This window comes from Fistularia commersonii, chromosome 21 (assembly GCF_037954325.1).
Source record: "Fistularia commersonii isolate RoL2024-O1a breed Wild chromosome 21, RoL_Fcom_v1.0, whole genome shotgun sequence".
Classification (NCBI taxonomy): domain Eukaryota; kingdom Metazoa; phylum Chordata; class Actinopteri; order Syngnathiformes; family Fistulariidae; genus Fistularia; species Fistularia commersonii.
Window position 1 is genome coordinate 3,563,518 of NC_141304.1, and position 20,453 is coordinate 3,583,970.

The 20,453-nt window shown below is 46.7% G+C and overlaps 1 protein-coding gene across 5 annotated transcripts; it reads left to right on the plus strand.

Moving 5' to 3' along the window:
- The first annotated feature begins 3,419 nt into the window (after window positions 1–3,419).
- On the plus strand, window positions 3,420–20,223 carry LOC147222094 (macrophage-stimulating protein receptor-like). 5 transcript variants are annotated; one of them, XM_086168714.1, is made up of 21 exons: window positions 3,420–3,557; window positions 4,588–5,865; window positions 6,844–7,020; window positions 7,170–7,289; window positions 7,394–7,564; window positions 7,657–7,820; window positions 9,746–9,875; window positions 9,955–10,091; window positions 10,186–10,365; window positions 10,453–10,552; window positions 10,706–10,936; window positions 11,056–11,202; window positions 11,286–11,448; window positions 11,584–11,673; window positions 11,820–12,029; window positions 12,105–12,185; window positions 12,257–12,438; window positions 12,513–12,622; window positions 13,997–14,162; window positions 15,079–15,215; window positions 15,663–20,223. In XM_086168714.1, exons 2-21 carry the CDS (start codon window positions 4,672–4,674, stop codon window positions 15,892–15,894), a joined length of 4,122 nt encoding a protein of 1,373 aa, XP_086024840.1. In that variant the 5' UTR covers window positions 3,420–3,557; window positions 4,588–4,671; the 3' UTR covers window positions 15,895–20,223. The 5 variants fall into 5 exon arrangements, with proteins under 5 accessions (XP_086024840.1, XP_086024839.1, XP_086024842.1 ...); XM_086168713.1 differs by lacking the exon at window positions 3,420–3,557 and adding an exon at window positions 4,052–4,268; XM_086168716.1 differs by lacking the exon at window positions 3,420–3,557 and adding an exon at window positions 4,052–4,268 and having other exon boundaries at window positions 11,584–11,658.
- The last annotated feature ends 230 nt before the right edge of the window (window positions 20,224–20,453 follow it).

The window sequence follows — 20,453 nt, forward strand, 5'->3', positions numbered from 1 at the left end:
GTTGTCCTCTGTGCAATGACAGTTTCCTGTACAATAATCCTGATGTATACACATAAATACTGCATGTAATCATATACATGTAAATACACATGCATATATGTTCTACATATTTTTACATACCTTTAACTTTATTTCATTTATCTATTCTGATCTTGACTGTTTTTTTATTGAAATTCTTTGCTATTTTATTCTTTATTTTTATACACAGTTCTATTTTGTTTCTTCTTCACTTGACTCTGTGAGCAAGAGCTGCTTTTTACAAAAAGCAATTTTCCCCTTGGGGACCAATAATGTATTCATATATTGATCTAACTGCGATTTTCCTCTTCTCTGCTACTGGTGCTTTGTTCCACAATGGTTTTCTATTAATTATCCTGTCTTGCTTTTCTACCATCCCACTGTCAACAGCACCACTCAAAGCCAACTACTCAAACTTCAATACCACAACTTTAGCTCTCCCAGGAATCCTGACTCATCTATGCTCAAAATGCCTTGAATGATTTCCTGGCCCAACTCCTCTAATTGTCACTTATCACTGAGACTTATGTCAAACCATCAACCCAGACTCTCCACGAACTTCTTATCTACTACCTTCCTTTTAATGATTGAAATACTCCTAGATTTGCTTGGTTTAACTTTCATCCTAGCCCACTGCAGATAACAATTTAACAGCCTGCTCAAATATGGTACGGGTGGAGGCAAAGTCATCATATCATCCAAGTAGGTTCTAATCAGAGGGAGGTGCAGTCAAATCATGCTAGTGTGCTCTAACCACCTGAAGAAGCCGGGAATTCCAGCCTTTTCCACCAAAGTATCAATTAGTCTTTTATTTTCTCGGTAACTAGAGAGCCTCTGCGCCACAACGCTAAAGAAAACCTTCCTTTCAACATGTAAGTAGACCGATAGGCTACAGGGGGGATGCTATCTTTCTAACCCAGTGCTTCCTAATTATTTTCTGTTACCCCCCAGGAAGAAGAAAACATTTAATGCCCCCCACTCTCCACCGCAACTATAAATTGCATCATTTGTCTATACAATTGATATATTTTCACCTCTGCATAACATTGTATCTTATAACCATTAAAGAAATAATAAAGAAATATAGATCAACTTGCAACAAAGTTAATGCTAAATAACTTAAACATAACAGTGCTCACTGGTTTACTGAAGTGGCTTTCACAAAGCGGGATGATTGTTGGCAATATTCGGCATGTTTTCGTTGAAATATACTCAAGCACCTTTTCAGTGTAATAGGGGTGTAATGTCTTTAAGTGATGCATCATGCTGTTTGCTGACAACATTTTTAGACACAGTAAACACACTGGTCTTTCCTTGTCTCCCACCATAGTCACAGTGAAGCCAAGTGCTACATACACGTTGTCATATTTCCTCCTCTTTGCTTTCGGGGTGATTTTCATTTGTCTCATTATCTCTGTCTCTCACCGCCTTTCTTATCACCCCTGTTAAATAATTTTTCAGGGTGTTTCTTGAAAGTTTGTTCACTGAACTTCCTATTTCCTGCTCTGTGCTGTGTGTGCGCATGCTCGGTGCAAAAAACATCTACACCATAGCGCTAATGATACACCACAAGCATGTTCCCATGGGCCCACTATTGAAGCAATGCAATCTAACCTTTGCAATCTAATACTTCTCAACCTTCTGCACCACAAGACTCCCATTCAATTCCTTACCAAACAAAAACTTATCAAACTTTATAAAATGCTATGCTAGCTTGCGCTTTCCTTTTCCCAAAGTTCCCTCTTCTTCTTAGCACTGCCAATCGTGCAAACAATCGATGCCTTCCTTCTTATCCTCTGTAGCTTTCCTCCATCCCCTCTTAAATTGTCTTCTCTCCTGGATAACTCTATATCTTGATGACACCTGGATCAGACAACCTCACCCTCTGGTTTCTCCCTTTTCTCAAGGACACCAAACCTTTCCTTACAATAACTATAAATAAGATCTCCCATCTTTAACTTACTCTCAGTAGTTCATGGATGAGAGGGTGAATGGTTGTATCTCCTTTATGTATCCCTGTGATATGTGAACCCTGCCTCTCAGCCAATCACAGGTGGGATGGGCTCGAGCATTTCAGTCACCCTGAAAGCAGGATGAGCAGTAAAAATATGGCACCCTATAGCAGGCAATTAAACCAGATAATAAGTTTTAAGAAAAAGAAACCTAAAAAAAATGTATATAATCTTAAGTTGCATAAATGAAGAGAAAGACAAGGGTCTTTGGGAATGGTGGGTAATGGGGGACAACAAGGAATGAATGAACAATTTACTTGGCATGTCACTTTCAGACTACTTTATTATAAATTCACACTGTGACAAAGGGTCACAAGTTTAGTTTTTTTAACTGTCACGGTTGCAAAAAACAGAGTGTTGACAGGACACTCTGGCCATTTTGACCCAAATGCAATAACACTTTGAGGAGGTAAGGTGTTTATTTACAAAGAAGTTTCTGGAGTCACAGGAACTTGCAAAGAAAGGTGAGACGTCGATTTCTGAACCTGGGAACGATAGGAGTCATGGGAGACTCAGGAACTTGCAAGGAGAGGTGAGACATAGATTTCTGGACTTGGAAACAATGAGGAGATAATGGATCATATGGAGATAATGGGGAACTGAGAGGTGAAAGGGACTGCACATAGGCTCATAACCCCGGATTCCATCACTAATAGTCGTAGCCTGGGCTCCACTGGGAGCACAGGCATCTATCCAATCAGAGGGTTGGCGGTGCGAAACCTCCTGTCTGCATGCTGAAGTGCCCTGTGTGGACATCTGACCCTGAGCTGCTCCCGATGGCCTCATTAGCGCATTGGGTGTGTGAGCGTGTGTGTAAATCGGTCAATGCTATCTAATTTCCCATGCAATGTGGACTTCTTGAACACCTCTCAGACACACACTGGTGCAGTCGGTGATTGCTGGTGGATTATTAACCACTTCATCTGTTATTTATTGACATATAAAGGATCCATTTTGTTTACCTTGTGTTGTCATTTTCTATCAGGCCAACTCGTCTGGTTGGGTCAGTGATGTTTGGTTTTCTTTTGAGAGGCCTTTCCATGACTGTTAAAGGAAATAGATGGTTGCATCTTTGAGGAGATCTTTGGGAATCTAACCATCGCAGGTCAGCAGGATTCGAGAGCAGCATCTTGACAAGGTCAAAACAGACCAGGTGTTTCTATGCAACATTTTTGTTGCAGTGCAGTGGACTGTTATCTGTGTATCGTGGACAGATGAGAGCAGCTCACATGACTGAGTGAAGTCTGAAATGATGAAGATTATCGTTTGGCAGAAAACTGGAACCGGAACAATCTGACAAGTGACCTTTGGAATCTCAATGGTGGATATTTAACTCCATGGTTCATTCAGGAAACCGTGGCTACTTCGAAATAGCTGGCTTATTGTCAAGGATGATTATCTGGTATCTAGATGTATCAGATTCAGCCTGGACCTTCCTATAGTTTTCCTTAGGCTGCCTCGTGCTTTGGGCCTTCAATGTGAAGGGGGATAGTTTCATTCCTCCCATTACGTCGTGTCACAGTGGAGGTGAGCATATTCTCGTCTTTAGCTTGTTTCCACACACTGACAAGTGTTCTGGTCAGCTGAGGAGAACTTTCCAGTGATCCAAAGGTCTGACGACCAGCCCCGGTACGTTTAAAGAAGCGACGTGACGGCGGTCAAGTTTCGCAACTTTTATTAACTTCCTTATATGTTGTGGGACGTGTTCAGTGACTGTAATGGCAAGAGCACTTCCGGTATTGTAGATTTCAGAATGAATGTCAAAGTCAAACCGATCACGGAGAGGACAGGCGGTTGATGTGACCAGCATTGTGGAGACCTGATGTCCTCACCCCCACCCCAAACCTCTCTGTTACCCGCGAAGAAAGTTCACGTGGAATCCGGAGGAGCCCGTGAACGCTCCTCGCTTTTACACTGAAGGCGAGTCCGTTTCCGGTGTGCGGCTGCAGACCGGGGAACTTTACGCAGCCGTCACGGTGTTCCCGGCGCTGCAGCCGCCCCGCTCAGTGCGTCTATCGGGAAGCAGCACCGCTGTCGGGAAGGTCAGTGTCCGAGACCGAGTCCACTTCACGGGAGGGAAAGCAAATGCCACGGAATGGCGGCGAAAGAACGGCAAAATCCCGCAGTGATCCAGCGCATCCTCTGAACAGCTCGCCCCAGGTTTCTGGGTGAAGGTGTTTTTCATTGTTTTATAAAAACCCCGGTGTTCCCCTGATAACTTCTGCTCAGGATCTACAGGTACTGACGTATTTTTTTTCGGCTACATGTTGTCACTAACAGTTCCTTTGGAATTTGAGGTTGGTATATTCTACCTGCTGTATTCTGAGTGCCTTGGGGGGGGTATCACTAGACCTGCACAGCAACTTGCTTATGCAAGTTAGGTCTTGTTGTCAGTGGACTGACTACACCCATCCCATTCACATCTTCCACAGCCTTATGTCCAGATCTACCACAATGTCTACCTATTTTAAGCCTTCCCCAGGAATGTGCCCATAGACAGTGACACCATCACACCGATGTGTTGCAGAACCTCAAAATGTGTTTGTCTTCCTCACAGAGAACCTGCCGGGTCTCCAGAATGTCCTTGACAATCCACGTTTCTTCTCGGTAGCACACAATCTCAGCGGACTGTTTCCTTGAGATGGTCACGTGGGCTGCTTTGCTGACACTCTATGTATGGATGCTAACACCAACTGCAGCAGGTCTGCAGACATGTCCTTCTTCCACTCGCAAGCTGGTGGACTTCACTGTGAAGTACTCCATCCCCTACTTCCAAACAGAAAGCCCCATTCAGAACGTGGCTGTGAACCTGGATGGGCAAGAGGTGTACGTTGGCTCTCAGAATATAGTTGAGGCTGTTGATGTCAACCTGTCGAAGATCTGGGAGGTGAGGACTGGACCTGTTGGGAGTCCTGACTGTGAAACATGTGCACTGTGCGCTATGGAGATGGAACTCGGCGACTCGGTGGACACAGACAATGAGGTTCTACTGATGGATCCCGCTGGACCTTCTCTGCCTTATCTATACATCTGTGGAAGTACGCAGCATGGCATCTGTTACTTCATCGATACGAGCCTCAGGCCGCAAAGCCCTCAGTGTCTCTACAGAAAGGAGCAGAACTCTGAGCTCCACTGCCCGGACTGTGTGGCCAGTCCGCTCGGCACCAAAGTTCTCATCGTTGAACAAGGAGCCACGTCCTTTTTCTACGTAGCAGCATCTGTCAATCGAAAAGTGACGCAGAGGTTTCCACGGAGGTCCATATCAGTGTTGAGGCCTCTTTCAACTGAAGATGGTTTCATGGAGATCAGTAGTCTGACAGTCCTCCCCCAACTACAAGACTCCTACGCCATCGATTACATCTACAGCTTCTCCACCAGGGAGCACGTCTACTTCCTGTCACTGCAGAGAGAAAACCCCTCCTCCAATACCTCTGCCTTGCAGACGCGCCTTGGACGCCTGCCAGTGCTCATTCCAGAGGTGTGGATGTACAGGGAGTTGGTCCTGGAGTGCAGACACAATTCCAAACGTAGGAGGAAGAGGGAGGCCTTCCGGGACATTGTGTACAACGGCCTGATGGCAGCTCACCTCGGCCATGCTGGCAAAGAGCTGGCCAGTGAGCTGGGGGTGGAGCAGACGGAGGACATCCTTTACGGCGTGTTTGCAAAGGTGAATGAGCACGGAGAACCTCAGAGGACCTCTGCCCTGTGTGCCTTTCCCTTGACTAAAATCAACGCCGCGATCGACAAAGGCGTGGAGGCCTGCTGCAGGCCCGGCCCTGAACAGCTCTCAAGAGGACTCCGCCACTTCCAGCCCTTTGAGAGCTGCCCCCATGAGGTGAGTCACCTTCTCTGCAGCTGCTGGGACGCGGGGTAGAGGGCAAGGGTCACTCGTGCATGGACAGGAAGTGAGCTGCACTGGGCACACAGTGGCTCATTGGGCTGATAGTGTTTGTAAACACCCTCACAAGCGGCCAAGTGTGTGTATTTTCCCAAGGTGTGTGCAAGAGTGCAGCCAGGTGAGAGAGCTGGGAGTGGTGGCTGAGTCATGTATGACGTCACCCTGCTTTCAGACCTTCTAGCCAGGATGGAAACTGTTTGCTGTTCAGATGCCTGCTATGAAGTCAAACAAGAACTATTTGGTTGAGAATACCTGCTCCCCAAACACAAGGTCAAAGTGCTAAACTACTAGAGCGATCACATTTAATTTCAGGTGTATCAAGCTGAGCACAGAAGCCCTGGGCTAGACAGAGGGTGTGGCCTCTGCCTTTTATGGAGCTCAAACTTTGTCCCTGGAGCTCTATTTGTACTCCATCTGGAATGTCTGCCAGCAAACTATGCTCATGAGAAGGTAGAATCTAAGGGGAGGGGCGTGGAGTCTATCTCTGCTGAGCAGGAAGTTTGTTGAAGAGCAGAACGGAGCTGAGTTAGGGACATGAAGGTTAATATTAAGCAAGAAGAATGTGTTTCCCTGGGCTGGTTGTTGTGTTTCTGATGCTCCTCTGTATGGAAGGTGGATGGAGGGATGAGGGTTTATGGAGGGGTGAAGGCGTGTGGGGACATGTGGATCTCACTGTAGTGGAATGAGTTATTCCATATCTAGGTGTGTAATAACACTGTTCTATCTGCTCTGCTAAGCACCTGCAAACACTTACAATCTGCTCATGAATTGCCTTTTGGCCTGGCTTCCTCTCAGCTCGTCTGATTGATGCCCTCTCCTCTGACTCCTCTGAAAGGGAACCACTGTGGTGAGAACGGCGGTGGAGCAATGCCTTGTCCTGCTGACCCGCCTCCTCCTGTTCTCCTGTTCTTGCAGAGCTTTGCGGGCAGCGGCAGCTGCAGTGACAAACCAACACTGGTTTCCAAGCCTCACCACAGACAGGACATTTTCAACCGGTGGATGACAGATGTGCTCTTCACCTCAATCCTGGTCACCATAGTGGGAAAAGACACTGTGGGCCACTTCGGCACCTCCGATGGAAGGATTCTGCAGGTAGCAACCACTGCTGGATGGAGATTGTCATTAATTGCTGCTGCAATGATCTTGGAGCTTATAGAACTAACAGTCACTTACTGCTTGCATGTAGTGTGTGTATGGTCTCAGAAGATGTTCACCTTCCTCCCATGTCTTCTCTGGCTCAGGTCACCCTGACGACAACCATTCCCATCGTCTTTGCCAACTACTCCCTGGGAGAGACGGCAGTCTCCCGGACAGCCGCCATCTACGACCAGGACTGGCTGCTGTTTGCAGCTGGAAACCAGGTGCATTTGTGGTGTTTGATTTGAACAGGGAACCTGAGCGGTCTCTCTGCTCTCCTCACAGTCACTTGGCAGTGATCCTTCTCCTCTCCCTCTCTCTGGTTCAGATGTTTAAGGTACCCTCTGCAGGACCAGGCTGTGCGCATTTCCGAACCTGCCCAATTTGTTTAATGGCTCCGAACTTCATGAGCTGTGGCTGGTGCTCAGGGGTCTGTTCCAGGAGAAACGAGTGCACTTCCCAGTGGAAGAGAAACTCTTGCCCCCCAGTCATAACCGAGGTAGGAGGTTTGACCTCAGGAATGACGGCGAGGATCTCAGGACCATCTGAAAAGCTGGTCTCATCTCTGGATTGTTGATGTTTTCTCTACAGTTTTTCCCCAAAACAGCGCCCGCTGGTGGTGAAACTGAGCTGATGCTTTGTGGCTGGGAGTTCCGGTCGACTCTGCAGCCGCCCATCAGCAGCAGCACACACATGGTCACTGTGGGCAACGACACTTTGTGCACGATCCTGCCTGACAAAACCAGGATACAAGTGTAAGTTGCTTCTTCTTCTTTGGGTTCCTCATTTCAGGGGCTTCTGCCAGTTATCATCCTACATCTAACCCTGATCTGCCTCTTCTCCTCTCAGACCAACTAATTTCCTGTGCTCTTTCACTCCCTTTTAGCTTTTTGTGCACAACAAATGTACACGTACACATAACAGAGACCTTCCTTTGGAGTTCAGAGTCCTGTACTCTTCTGTCCAAAGCCAGGAGTTAATTTCCAGCATGTTTGTACCGGTGACATTACTGTTTTTTCCAGACTATTGAGTGCACCTGAATATAAGCCGCACCGGCTAAGAAATAAACAAATAAATATATTCATGCATATATACATTTATAGGCCACACTTGTCTTTAAACCGCAGGTGTCCACATTATAGCATGAGATATTTACACAGAAACCTTTTTTTGTCTTTTAATTAACCCTTGTGTGTGTGTTGTGTGGGGGTCTGTGGGCACACACACACACACACACACACACTCACTCTCACACACACACACACACACACACACACAAAATTGAAAACGGGTCCCACAGACCCACACGACACATGTTCCAGTAACATCCACAAATACGTACTGGAAATGTTTTTTTTTTCCGAACAGTGCCTGTAACAATGTTGATGAAAAAGATTAATAATAAGTAACGCAAGGAAAAGTCCATCCATCCATCCATCCATCCGTCCATCCATCCATCCGTCCATCCATCCATCCGTCCATCCGTCCATCCTGCCATCCATCCATCCATCCATCCATCCATTTTTTATCCCTGCTTTGTTCTATCCCATCTAATTGCTATCTTCGTCTTCCTCCTATGCACTAAAACCATTAGAATCGTCTTTTTCAGTGTCGGGATTGAATGGGTTCAGAATTGCACTGTATTTCATTGGTCCAATGTGATGAGGCTAAGTGTTTTGGTGGCATGAAGCTCATTAGCCCCCCCAAAAATCCGTAAATTAGAAGCATCATTGTTTAAGCCCCAGTGTTCAAAGCGTGTGAAAAAAGTGGCGACTTATCAGCTTACAGTCCAGAAATTATGGTAATCTGGCAGTTTATAATAGTGCAAAATAGACCAGCTAATAAAAGGCAACCATGGTCAGCTGATGAAGCAGAAATGAACTGTGGTAAATTGATGGAAGTTTTGTTCCTGGTGCAGCCGCCAAAGGTGTACCTTACTCCAGTAATGGCTGGAGAAGCTCCATAGGAGCTGAGCATGAAGGTACCTGATGGAGGGCAGGGTATGAGACTAGAAACCTGGATCGCCCCGTTAGACTCGGCCCTTCAGCTTCTGATGGAGGGTCCTGGAGGCCTTAGCCTTTAACCAGGGCTTTGTCTTCATACTGAGATGTCTGCGGAGCAGGAAGTTCAGCTGGAAAGCCAAGGCTGGACCTCAGCAGCACAGAGGGACTTGGCAATGGTTTCCAGGCAGCTTCCATGAAGATGAGCTCTGCTTCACCTCCTCTAACTGGATCTGCATCGGAAACCTTCAGGCTCAAACCTGTGTGGATGAACATCAAGGCCCTGCTGGCTCTCATTCATCGTCACAGTCACACCTATGGACCATTCAGGGCCTTCACTGTAACGACTGACTGGGTTTGGACTGAAGATGGAGAACATGAAGAGAACCCAGGCAGGAGAAAATGGGTAGAACCCAGGTCAGGAGGACAGGGAGAGAACCAGGGAACCTTCTTGCAGGGGGAACAGAGGTATAAGCACCCGACCACACTGACATCCACCCAGAGTGAGTGGTGCGTCGGGGAAGGCAGATTTTTTTCAAAAACTTCTCCTAGATCGAACCTTGATGAAAAACGGTGATAAATCAGGTTATTTCCATCCAGACTTGAACCCGCTTCAGCTTCCTGTAACCCTGAACCTGGAATACCTCCACGGACACATCACTGCTGTATTGTTCATGCAGGCTGGTGTGCAAGATAAAGGACAATAGGCCAAAGGAGAAGCTCATGGTCACACTGGAAGTGCACGAGGAGGACATGGAGAGGTACTACTCCATAGATGGCAGAGCTCAGATGACTGGCTTCTCTTTTGTGGTGAGAACATTGATGTTTCTGTGATTGTAACCCTCGAGAAGATAAAAACAAGTTCTGAGGAACAATTTTGTCTCCTCAGGAGCCCAGCATCTCAGGGGTCAGTCCGGACTTCGGGCCGGTTTTCGGTGGAACTTTGGTGACCCTGACGGGAAACTTTCTGAATTCAGGAAATCACAGAGAGGTTTTCCTCGCGGATGTGAGGTGTGACCTTCAGAGGTGAGGATCGTCCCTCATGATCATCTCATGAAGCTCCATGGATCTGTTGGACTACTATGTTCAGAAGCTTGTTTACTTCCTCTACTCTGCTCAGTGTGATGCAGGGAGGCAGGATTCTGTCCTCCATTGTCTGCCTCACAGCGCCTGCGGCGGGTGTAGGGGACGTCCCTGTGAAAGTTGTGATTGACAGGTTGGAAGTGAGCACGACGAAGATGTTTTCATACAGAGAAGATCCCAGCATAACATCTGTGTATCCACTCTGCAGCTTCAGAAGGTAGAGGAGCACAGTGCCATTGATGTGATATGACTGGATGAATGAATGGATGTATTGAAGGTCTCAAAGTTCTAATCTGTTCTGCAGTGGCTCCAAGCTGATCATAGAGGGTCAGCATCTGGACTCTGCCCAGAAGACTGTGGTCCAATACGTGCCTAAAAGTGCCCCCACGAACCCTCGAGAGCTGGTGAGTCTTTTCTGTGAACCCAATTAGATGTTAGAAGACCTCTGACACAACGCTTACCCCTGTAGATGCAGAGAAGAAAACTAAAAAAGGCGTTTTTTTGAACTGATCATAAATAGTTGTTTGTCAGTCCAAGATCTTCGGTCTTCCCCTCAGGTGTGCGGCGGTGCAGTGAACGCCACGCACATGGAATGTCAGGCCCCTCCCATGCCAGGCGACACTTTGGAGAAAATATCCGACAAAGGGGAGATCTACATTCACATGGACGGAGCCAGGAAGCTTTGGAGGGGCAGCTTCGACTACCACCCCCACCCCAAACTCATCCCCTTCGAACATGAGGACAATATTTTGCTTTTGAAACCAGGAGAGACAGAGGTTTCACTGCATGTATGTTCTCCTCACTAGTGGTTGGATGGGTCTCTAGGTTGGATTAGCAACAACCAATGGTTGTTCTTTATCATCACAAAGATCTTCTTATATTTTTTTGTCTCTCACAAACATAAAAGCATGACAATCTCAACACCGTGATCTCATGCATGACGATCACCATGACCATTGGGGGGGTGGATTGCAACGCCCGGGTTCTGTCGAATGAAGTGACCTGCAGGATTCCCAAGGGCCTGGTCCTCCCCCGTGAAGGTTTGCCCGTCGAGGTCAGAGGGTCCACCTTAAGGTCGTCAGTTCTCCAGACCATAATTGCTTGGGATCTAAGATGAGTTGTCTCCTGGCCCTGTAGGTGTGTGTGAACGGGGAGATTCACAAGGTGGGGATCGTGGCCCTGCAGGACAGCAGTAACACCGCTTTGATTGTGGGCATTGTGGTGGGCATCGTTGGAGCCTCCCTTCTCGGAGCTTTCCTAGCATTCTTTGTGATGGTGCATGTAAGGAGGAAAAAAAGAGGTACGTGTGTGAAGAGATGTGTTTCCTGTGACTGTAGTGGACTGTCTGCAGCTGTCCTTGGATCTTCTCAGGCCTCACAGACCAACGGAGATGTTTTCCTGAATGTTCTCTTCTCAATGACCCTCATATTTCCAGCTGTCATAGAAAACCGTTTATCCAGACTGCTGTCCACCAATCGTGTGGCCAACGGGATGGACGTTTCTCCTACAGGTGACTACAGACGGGGTGAGAGCCAAGTCAGTCTTTCTTCTGACGCGTGAGTGTGTGTGTGTGTGTGTGCGTGCGTGCGTGTGTGCGTGCGTGCGTGTGTGTGTGTGTGAGAGAGAGACAATGGGCTCTGTTGCACAGTCAAGGTATGTTGTCTCCTGCAGTGGATCTGCCCAGCCAGACCTCTGCTTCAGGAGGAATCTCCTTCCAGGGCTTGTTGTATGCAGCCAATCATGACCAGCAGTCCGTTCCTCTGATGCGCTTGGACAACATCTCGATGGTCAGCCTCAGCTCCAATCTCCTAGAGGAGGTCAAAGACGTTCTGATCCCTGCTGAGATGCTCAGAATTGAGGATAGCCAGATTATTGGCAAAGGTTAGCCTTTTAGCTTTTCCGAAATCCTGTGGTCACAAACTGATCTTCCCAATCATTTAACTTCCATCCAAACAGGCCACTTTGGAACGGTTTATCACGGATACCTGACCGACGGCAGCAAGCAGGAGATCCACTGTGCTGTCAAATCCCTCAACAGTATGTAGAGGTACCTTTGAAATGCAAAGATGCCATCACAGTGCTCATCTTCAGAGCATGTGTGTCTACAGGGATAACAGATTTGCAGGAGGTGGACCAGTTTCTGAGAGAGGGCATCATCATGAAGGGTTTCCATCACCCCAATGTGCTGGCCCTGCTTGGCATCATGCTACCCAAAGAAGGGCTTCCATTGGTGGTCCTTCCTTACATGAAGCATGGGGATGTGCGCCACTTCGTCCGCTGTGAGCAGAGGGTGAGTCAAAACATCTGGCAGGTGAGCGTCTCAGACATGGAGCTGGAGTTGGTCAATGCTGCGCTTCTTCACAGAACCCAACGGTCAAAGACCTGATCGGCTTCGGGCTGCAGGTTGCAAAAGGGATGGAATATTTGACCCAGAAGAAGTTTGTTCACAGAGATCTGGCTGCACGCAACTGCATGTGAGTGAATCCTTCCTGACGTTTCTAGCTTCCGCTGAACGCAGCAGGTCTGGAACCATTAGCGGAACAGGTCCCTGCTCAGCTTGTGTTTTAATAACGAGAAAACCCAATTGTCTCTGAGTGCAGCACCTGTTTATTTATATACTCTAAGACTACAAGAGACTCCAGATGTTGTAAGAAAGGCAGATGCCCGCCATGGATTTGGACTATCTGCGTCATCAGAGCTCGTTGGACATCTTAGAGCTACTGATGGTTCTATGAAGTTGTAACATTTTTACAGAAAACCAGGGCTGTTTGTGTGGTGTCTCCATCTTTAGTTACTGCTGCATAAAAACAAGCTTTTTGTTTATGTCTTCATCAAAATTCAATCTTTGCTTCCACAATTATAAAGTACTTTCAACAAGACAAGTCAGATCTTATTTCTACAGCTCAAAATCCCAGCCTAGGTGTCTGAGGACACTTCCCATGTACAGCAGATCTGGACCTCACTCTTTAAGATGATCTACAGAAACACAACATTCCCTCAGGAACGAGCATTTGGTGGCAGCAAAGAGGAAATACTGCCTTTTCTGGTCAGGAACCTCGGACAGATCCCAGCTCAATGTGGGCGGCCTTCTGCCTTGACTGGTTGGGGTAGAAAGAGAGAGAGAATGACAGAGATAGAAAGAGTGATAGAGACAGAGGGGGTGTGAGGGCTGAGAGGCACTAATGCTGTATTAACACTAATACCACTAACAGCCACATGCTAATAGCTGAAATGTTACAATAACAGCTTTCATATTCATCAAAGAAATAACAATGGTGAACGCATGGGGAGACAGTGCAGTGGATCAAGCAAGGCCCACTGAGAACTTGACCAATAAGAGCCCAGGAAATGGAAACAGGAGAAGATAGAGGTTCCGATTAGGCACTGATGAAGGGATGTGAGTGCATATGTGAGAGGAGGGAGAGAAGTGCATAATTTAATGTGCATCATTTGATCACCATGAGCAGAGGAAGCCTATGGCAGCATAACGAGGGGCTAGGCAAAAGCTAATTATTAGCTGTCTCAGACAAGAAGGTTTGAAGCCCGTTCTTAAACAAAGGGAGGATGTCAACCCACTGGATGGAGATCTGAAGATGGTCCCACTGAAGAAGAGCTCCATGAACCACAAGGAACTCTGCGTTCTAGGAGTGTTGATGGAGCAAGATGGAGCAGGCTGCATTGACAAGCAGTAGGGGTATATTTGGGGCTAAAATTGGTGAGATGAAAGATGAGAACACTTCTGGTTCCTCAGCCAGGAGGTTTGGTTCCTTGAGGCTCTGATGAGGCCCGGTGTGTTCCCTCTGACTGACTACGATTGATACATTTGCTCGGATGTTATTTCTTTTCAGGTTGGATGAAAGTTTCACTGTCAAAGTTGCTGACTTTGGAATGGCGAGGGATATCTATGATAAGGAGTACTATAGCATCCAAGACCATAAAAGGGCAAAGCTTCCTGTTAAGTGGATGGCCATCGAAAGTCTTCAGACACAGAAATTCACCATAAAGTCTGATGTGGTGAGTTCACCTGAGTAAACAAAGGTTTGAAAAAAATGCTCCAAAATTAAAAAAAGATGATTTATTTTGTACAGATTAAAGAAAATGTTGAACAAACATGTTACTGTGGCGCTATTTTTAAAGGAAATTATCATGTGATTCCCTCCTTTTTTGCTCCTCTTGTTAGATATTTAATTTATTTTAGAAACAGATGTACATATGTACAGAGGTGGAACTGAACATTCTTGATCAGAGGATTTGAGCATATGGTACATATACAGACTATATAAAGGAGAGGGATTGGACAAGCAGAACATGGCAAGGACAACCCAAATAGACAACAAAAGAATAACCCTATAGACAACGTCTAATATCAAAACCCTGATTTAAACCTAGTGGGGTTAGTGTTCCCAGTGTGCATATCCAAAACAGTTCATGTTTCAAAAGGATGGAGTTCAGTCCCCCCCTTTGCGAGGACATTTTACTGCCTCAATGCCGAGGTACTTTAAGGTGGACATTATGTCTACCTTCTTTAAAATGTACCGCTACAGGGCTGGAGGCCACTGGATTTCCAATAGTGCCGCTATGTTCAGCAAGGCTTTTGCTGTCTATTTGTTTTTGCCACATATGCAAACCACAAGGGCATTTGAGCATATGGTTAAGGTGTGTGGTGGTTTAGTCGATACTTGTGATCCGGCACCCATCCCTAACTGGACAGCGGATGTTTGTGTTTTTCTTTTTTCTTGATTTCATCTGAGTACACATGTTCACATGAGCTCATATGCCAGTGAGGAGAGAAATGGTTCATCTAATGTTGATGATGAGTCCTGAAGATGCTGAGTGGAGCTGCCTGCGCTGCCTCCCAGCTGGACTGGCATCCGACAGGCCCCCTCTCAGACATGTCAGGATTCTGTCTCTGTTCCCATATGTTTCACAGTGGTCTTATGGTGTCCTGCTGTGGGAGCTGTTGACCAGAGGTGCCAGCCCATATCCAGATGTGGACCCCTATGATATCACACACTACTTACTGAAGGGTCGGCGCCTTCCGCAGCCTCAGTATTGCCCAGATAATCTGTAAGAGAAGAGTTGGTTCAACTTCAATACGTCAATAACGCCGTTGGGCTGCTTTCTTCAGGGGTTTCCACAGCCAATCACTTGCCTCCTTCCAACCCTGTTCTTTCACACCAACTAACTTCCTTTTCCCTTCCCCTCAAACCATGAACCTCCTCTTTGGTTTTCCTCCTGACCTCCTGCCCGGCAGCTCCAACCTCAACATCTTTCTACCGAGATCTTCACCATCCCTCCCCTGTCCATGTCCAAACTATCTCAGTCTGACTTTAACTCAAGAAATTCTAATGTTTGTTGATGGACTCATTCCCGATCATCTCAATCCTCCTCAATCCCAAAGAGGAACATCCAAATGTCTTCAAATCAAGATGAGATGATTGTTTTGTACCCTTGGTCACTGTCATAATGACCTTCATTCACTTTCTCATAGCTGGTTGTTTCCTCTCTCCACAGCTTCTCCATAATGCATGCATGTTGGGACCCCAAGCCTGAGCGCAGACCCAGCTTCCAGAGACTGGCCACAGACGTCCAGCAGATCCTGTTCTCCCTGGAGGGGGAGCACTACATCAATCTGAACATCACCTACGTCAACCTGGACCCGCCGAGGCCATATCCTTCTCTGGCTGGGTCCGAAGAGGAGGCTGGAGCCTCGGACCTTGAGGAGGAGACTGGTGCAGACAGATAGGTGTCTGAAGCCCTGAAAGGTGTGACTGTGCCCAAAGCCTACACTGAGTGGACACCCGGGCCTGGATTGACCAGTGTGTGAGAGATGTCCATCACCTCTAAGAGACCTGAGCTTGTAGGTGCTTTGAGAGACACTGACTGCAGCACCTGCTGGAGCTGAGATGAAGGGGCTCCTTGTGAATCATGTGACACCGCAACAAAACAGCGTCCAACCAACCCTGGTTTATTTTGTTGCCCGTGTGACCGAGACAAAGTGAATGTAGGATGATCTTCATATGTTACCAGCCGTCTGGCATTTTAACTGTTGAACAATGAAATGTGCTTGTCAGTATTTATACCTGTCAGAGCTCAGGGTCTCGGAGGAACATCATAAAAACTGCCTTTTTATTCTTCTGCCATGTAGAGAGTACTGGACACAGAACTGGACACACCTCCTCCTAGAATCCTCCAGTTTCTGAATCCCCAAAAGACCTTTCTGACTTTTCTTCACCAAAAGCAGCTGGGAATCTAGGTGGTGTCCTGCCACTAACAGCAGGTGGCACTGTGTTCCTTCACGGCTGCAGACCTGCGGCTCAATGTTTGGGTCCCAGCAGCTGAGGTCTTTATCCTGACATGGGCTTGCCGGCCACCCGTTCCACAGAACAGACTGATATTTTTAAACCAGTGGTCAAAATGTAGTTTCATCATCGAATTTGTGCAACAATACTTCAACCAGTTCTCGATGCAGTGTTTTGTTTTGTTTTGTTTTTACCGTGAAATAGCGGAGGCACTGCGCTACTTCAAACTTTTCTTTACTGCCTTATTCTTGATTTCTTGGGGGACTGAAAGAGAAGCATCCATGCTCTCCTGGAGGTTGGGAGGCTTCCACATAAACAGTAACACAGATTGCCATGTGATGGAAATGTTTGGGCTTCAACACTGAATGGATGCAACCCAGGAACAAGAAGGAACCTGCTGAGATCAGCGAGGATCTCAACTTTCACTCAACTGAACTTAAAAGCTGGCAATGTTTTCCTTCTGCAGCAGGAATGAAGATCAGGGAAGCTGGTAGAAAGCCTGATTTGTAGTGGAAATGGTGATCTTTGTCTTCTGCCTGGTAGATGGGATGAGGAGCTGACGCTGTAGGAGGTCGCAGCTGTTCCAGATCAGCCGAAGTGAAAGCTGCATGTTTCTGCCTAGTCTGTGTTTTGAGCATCTTGCTCAGCATGAATAATTTATATGTCTAAAAATAGATATTTTTTGCACCTCAGTCCTTCAGGTAGAGGAGGGTGGGTGTCGTAGATGGTGTTCAGGTGCTGCAGGATTTGAAATGTGAGGGTACCAAACCAAGGGTCCGAAGAAAAATCCCCTTCTGGCCACATCTTGGTGGCACTGTGTCTCCTTCAATCTTGGGTCTCCTACTGGATGCCTGAGAGTTTTAGGGTTCTGTGCAGCATCCTAGATCCTCATCCTGGAATCTGCTGGAGCCATCCTGCCAGTGATGAGGTTACTCCAAGTGACCCCATCACTACTGGAACAACGTGTTGCCTTCATACTCCACATCTTCTCCAACTCCTCCTCGAGACCCTGGTGTTTCTTTCTTCCTGATGTTAATGTCACTCAGGATCACGACATCCACCAATATGGCTGTCTTCTGCTGCTTGTCCACCTCAAGCTCTACCCGTGACTCTGCTCATGACTCTGCCCGTGACTCTGCTCGTGACTCTGCCCGTGACTCTTGACCTAATCCTGTTGCTCGGCCCACCATCTCCCCCTCATCTTGTCGTAGAAATAAAGAGATCTGATCTGATTCCAGCCCTGGTGGTGTGGTTCCCTGCCTGAGTCCGCCTGGCCCGTGACAGCTTTCCCTGCCAGTATCTCACTGCCGTTAGAACTGGATTGTCACAGGGGCATCCTTGCCCAGCCTGCACCTGGAATCTTACCTGGTGCGGTGGAACCTTGCCTACATCCATCTTGTGTTCAAGGCTAGCCGTTGTGCCATGATCAACACCTTTGCTGTACATAAGCTTAGCCTCTATCAGCCTCAAAGGTATTCATGCAGTGGGTTATCTTTCCATAACAGCCCATGTGGTTCCTCTTTACTGGGCTTCTGCTGCTTGAGGCCGTCACTCAGCAGGTCATCACTGTGGAACATCTTGCTGATGTTCTCCTGGAGGACTGTTGTTTCCCCCTAGATAGAGACCCTGTTGTCCTCTTAGTGTGTAGCCTTAGGACACTGGACTTTGGGTGATACCGCCATGAAGCATGAGGATCTTCCTTGTCTTGATATCAGTGGCTACAATCCCGTGGTCAGGACATTATACCATCGGTGTGTGTGTGTGTGTGTGCTAAGTGATTTTCTAGGGGACCTTCTTGTGCACGTGTTGTCCAGATTTCAGATCATCAGCTGACAGAGTTTGGGCATTTGAAATACTAGAGGAGCCGTGGCTCCTTCAGAAGGTCCACATCAACCGATGACCACTTCAGAGAGAAGGTTCCAGGTGTGACTGTTCTCCTGCATTGGATGTGGTGGTTGGAGGCTTTAGAACCAGGAGTAGAGTTGCTGTTATGCTGTAGGTTGATGCTGATGAAGGTCTGACTGTGAAATCAGATCATCTGAAAAGACCAGGGTTTCCGAATGTTTCCAGCTGAAAGATGGAATTTCAAAACCCTCACTTTGATCTGTTTATTCAGTTGAAGTAGACCTATGGTCAGGACAAGTTTCCTTTGTCAGAAAAAGTGATAATGTCCAAAGGGTTGACAGAGAGTACACAGATTGGGTTTATCGATGTCCAAACTGGTTGAGAAGGTTCACCTAAATGTTTTCAGCACCACCCTGAAGACTCTAAGCATCCCTTTGAATTGCTGATGAAGATCCTGCCACCTTCTGACTCCAGGATGACCTGCTAACACATGTGGACATCTCAGATCCTGCTGTGAGCACTTGGGGAAGCAAACCTGGAGTTTTCTGCTTTGAGCATCTTTCATGTCGTCTAAACATTTTACATATTAATCTTTAATCACAAACATCTGAGAGAGTTGAAGAAGCTTCTTTGACTCTCTCAGCTGAACCTGTGTCCTTCAGCTTTTGCTGCAGCAGGAGATGCCTGGAACTGCACGGCAAGCTTCCTCCTCTTGATTGTTCTGCTGCAGATGGCTGTAGATGGAGAGAGGTGTGATGTTTCCTTGGCTTTTCACAGATGGCTTCCTGCTTTGTAGACCAATGAAGGAACTTTAGAGGCACAAAGTCCTGCCGGGCTGGATGTTTCTGTTAAGAGTCGTTCTGGCTGTGTTCTCTGTAAGGAGCATTTGTGTTACACTCTGGTCTGAAGTGACAAGCTTGTTGCTTGGAAGATAAATCTATTTATTCAGGAAACATCTCCATTCAGAAGGTCAGTGGTATCAAGGGGAACCAATGAGGTTTGCTGGAGTTGGTCAGGTTGCTCAAGTCATACCAGGGGTCCCCAAACTTTTTCCTGCAAGGGCCAAATAACTTTTCCCTTCTCTGACAGGGGGCTGGGCCAGTTTGTAACAAAAAGTGTGACTATCGTAGAGGTGTCGAAACGAAAACATTTTATGTTTTCCAGAAAGCCACACATAACCAAAATTAACCCTTTCTGGGATCTTGACAGGAAAAAAAAAATCTGAAAATAAATAGTAACATTATTAATGAAATAAATAACATCATTTATGAAATGAATAATAACCAAATAACCCTTTTCAAGTTTTTCACAGAAAAACAGACCAAGGAACATTAACTTTCTTGTCAACACAACTGTTTGCAGCTCTCTCAAATTTACTGTGAAAACCAAAAACCAAGCAGGCTATGAAACCGAACTGATACCAACACCTACCAACACAACACATTTCGCTACCAGTATTGTTGTAGAACGGATTTTATCCCAGTAGATTTCATTATGATTATATTTTTATTATTATTTTCATTATGATTATAAAATCATAATGCATCTCTGGTATTGTTCAGGGGCCGGGCAAAATGTGGAGATGGGCTGTATCCGCCCCCTGGGCCATAGATTGGAAACCACTGAGTTATAAAGTTGGAAGACACAAACACACAGCGCCTGTCAGAAGTGTGATCCAACGTGTGTGCGTGTATGAAGAAAAGGTTCTTGCTGAGAACATAGTTGGGTTAATGCGTACACTCCTCTGACTGGATTCATATCTACAAAGCAACTTCGGGACGAACCTCTGGGCCTTTGATGGCAACAGGCCTCCTGGGACTCACACACACCTGGCTGGATGCTGGACCTCAAACAAACACACTCTGCGGAGGCTGAGGAGGTGATTTTTATTCTGTTGAGATTGGTTAAGTGTTGGACTGAAGATTATAGGAAGCAAAGTACATTTTTGAACATCTGTTGGTTCAGGAAGAGTGGCTCATGTGTGTGTGTGTGCGCACACATGTAAGCTCTGATCCTTTCAGTCCGTACTGACAGCGGTCGTTATCGGGATTTTCTACCAGCTCCAGATCTTCAGTGTGATGACAGAAACATGGATGAACGAGGTCTTCTCTACTGTTGATCTGTGTTTGTATTCTAAAAGTCCTGCTGCAGTGTGTGA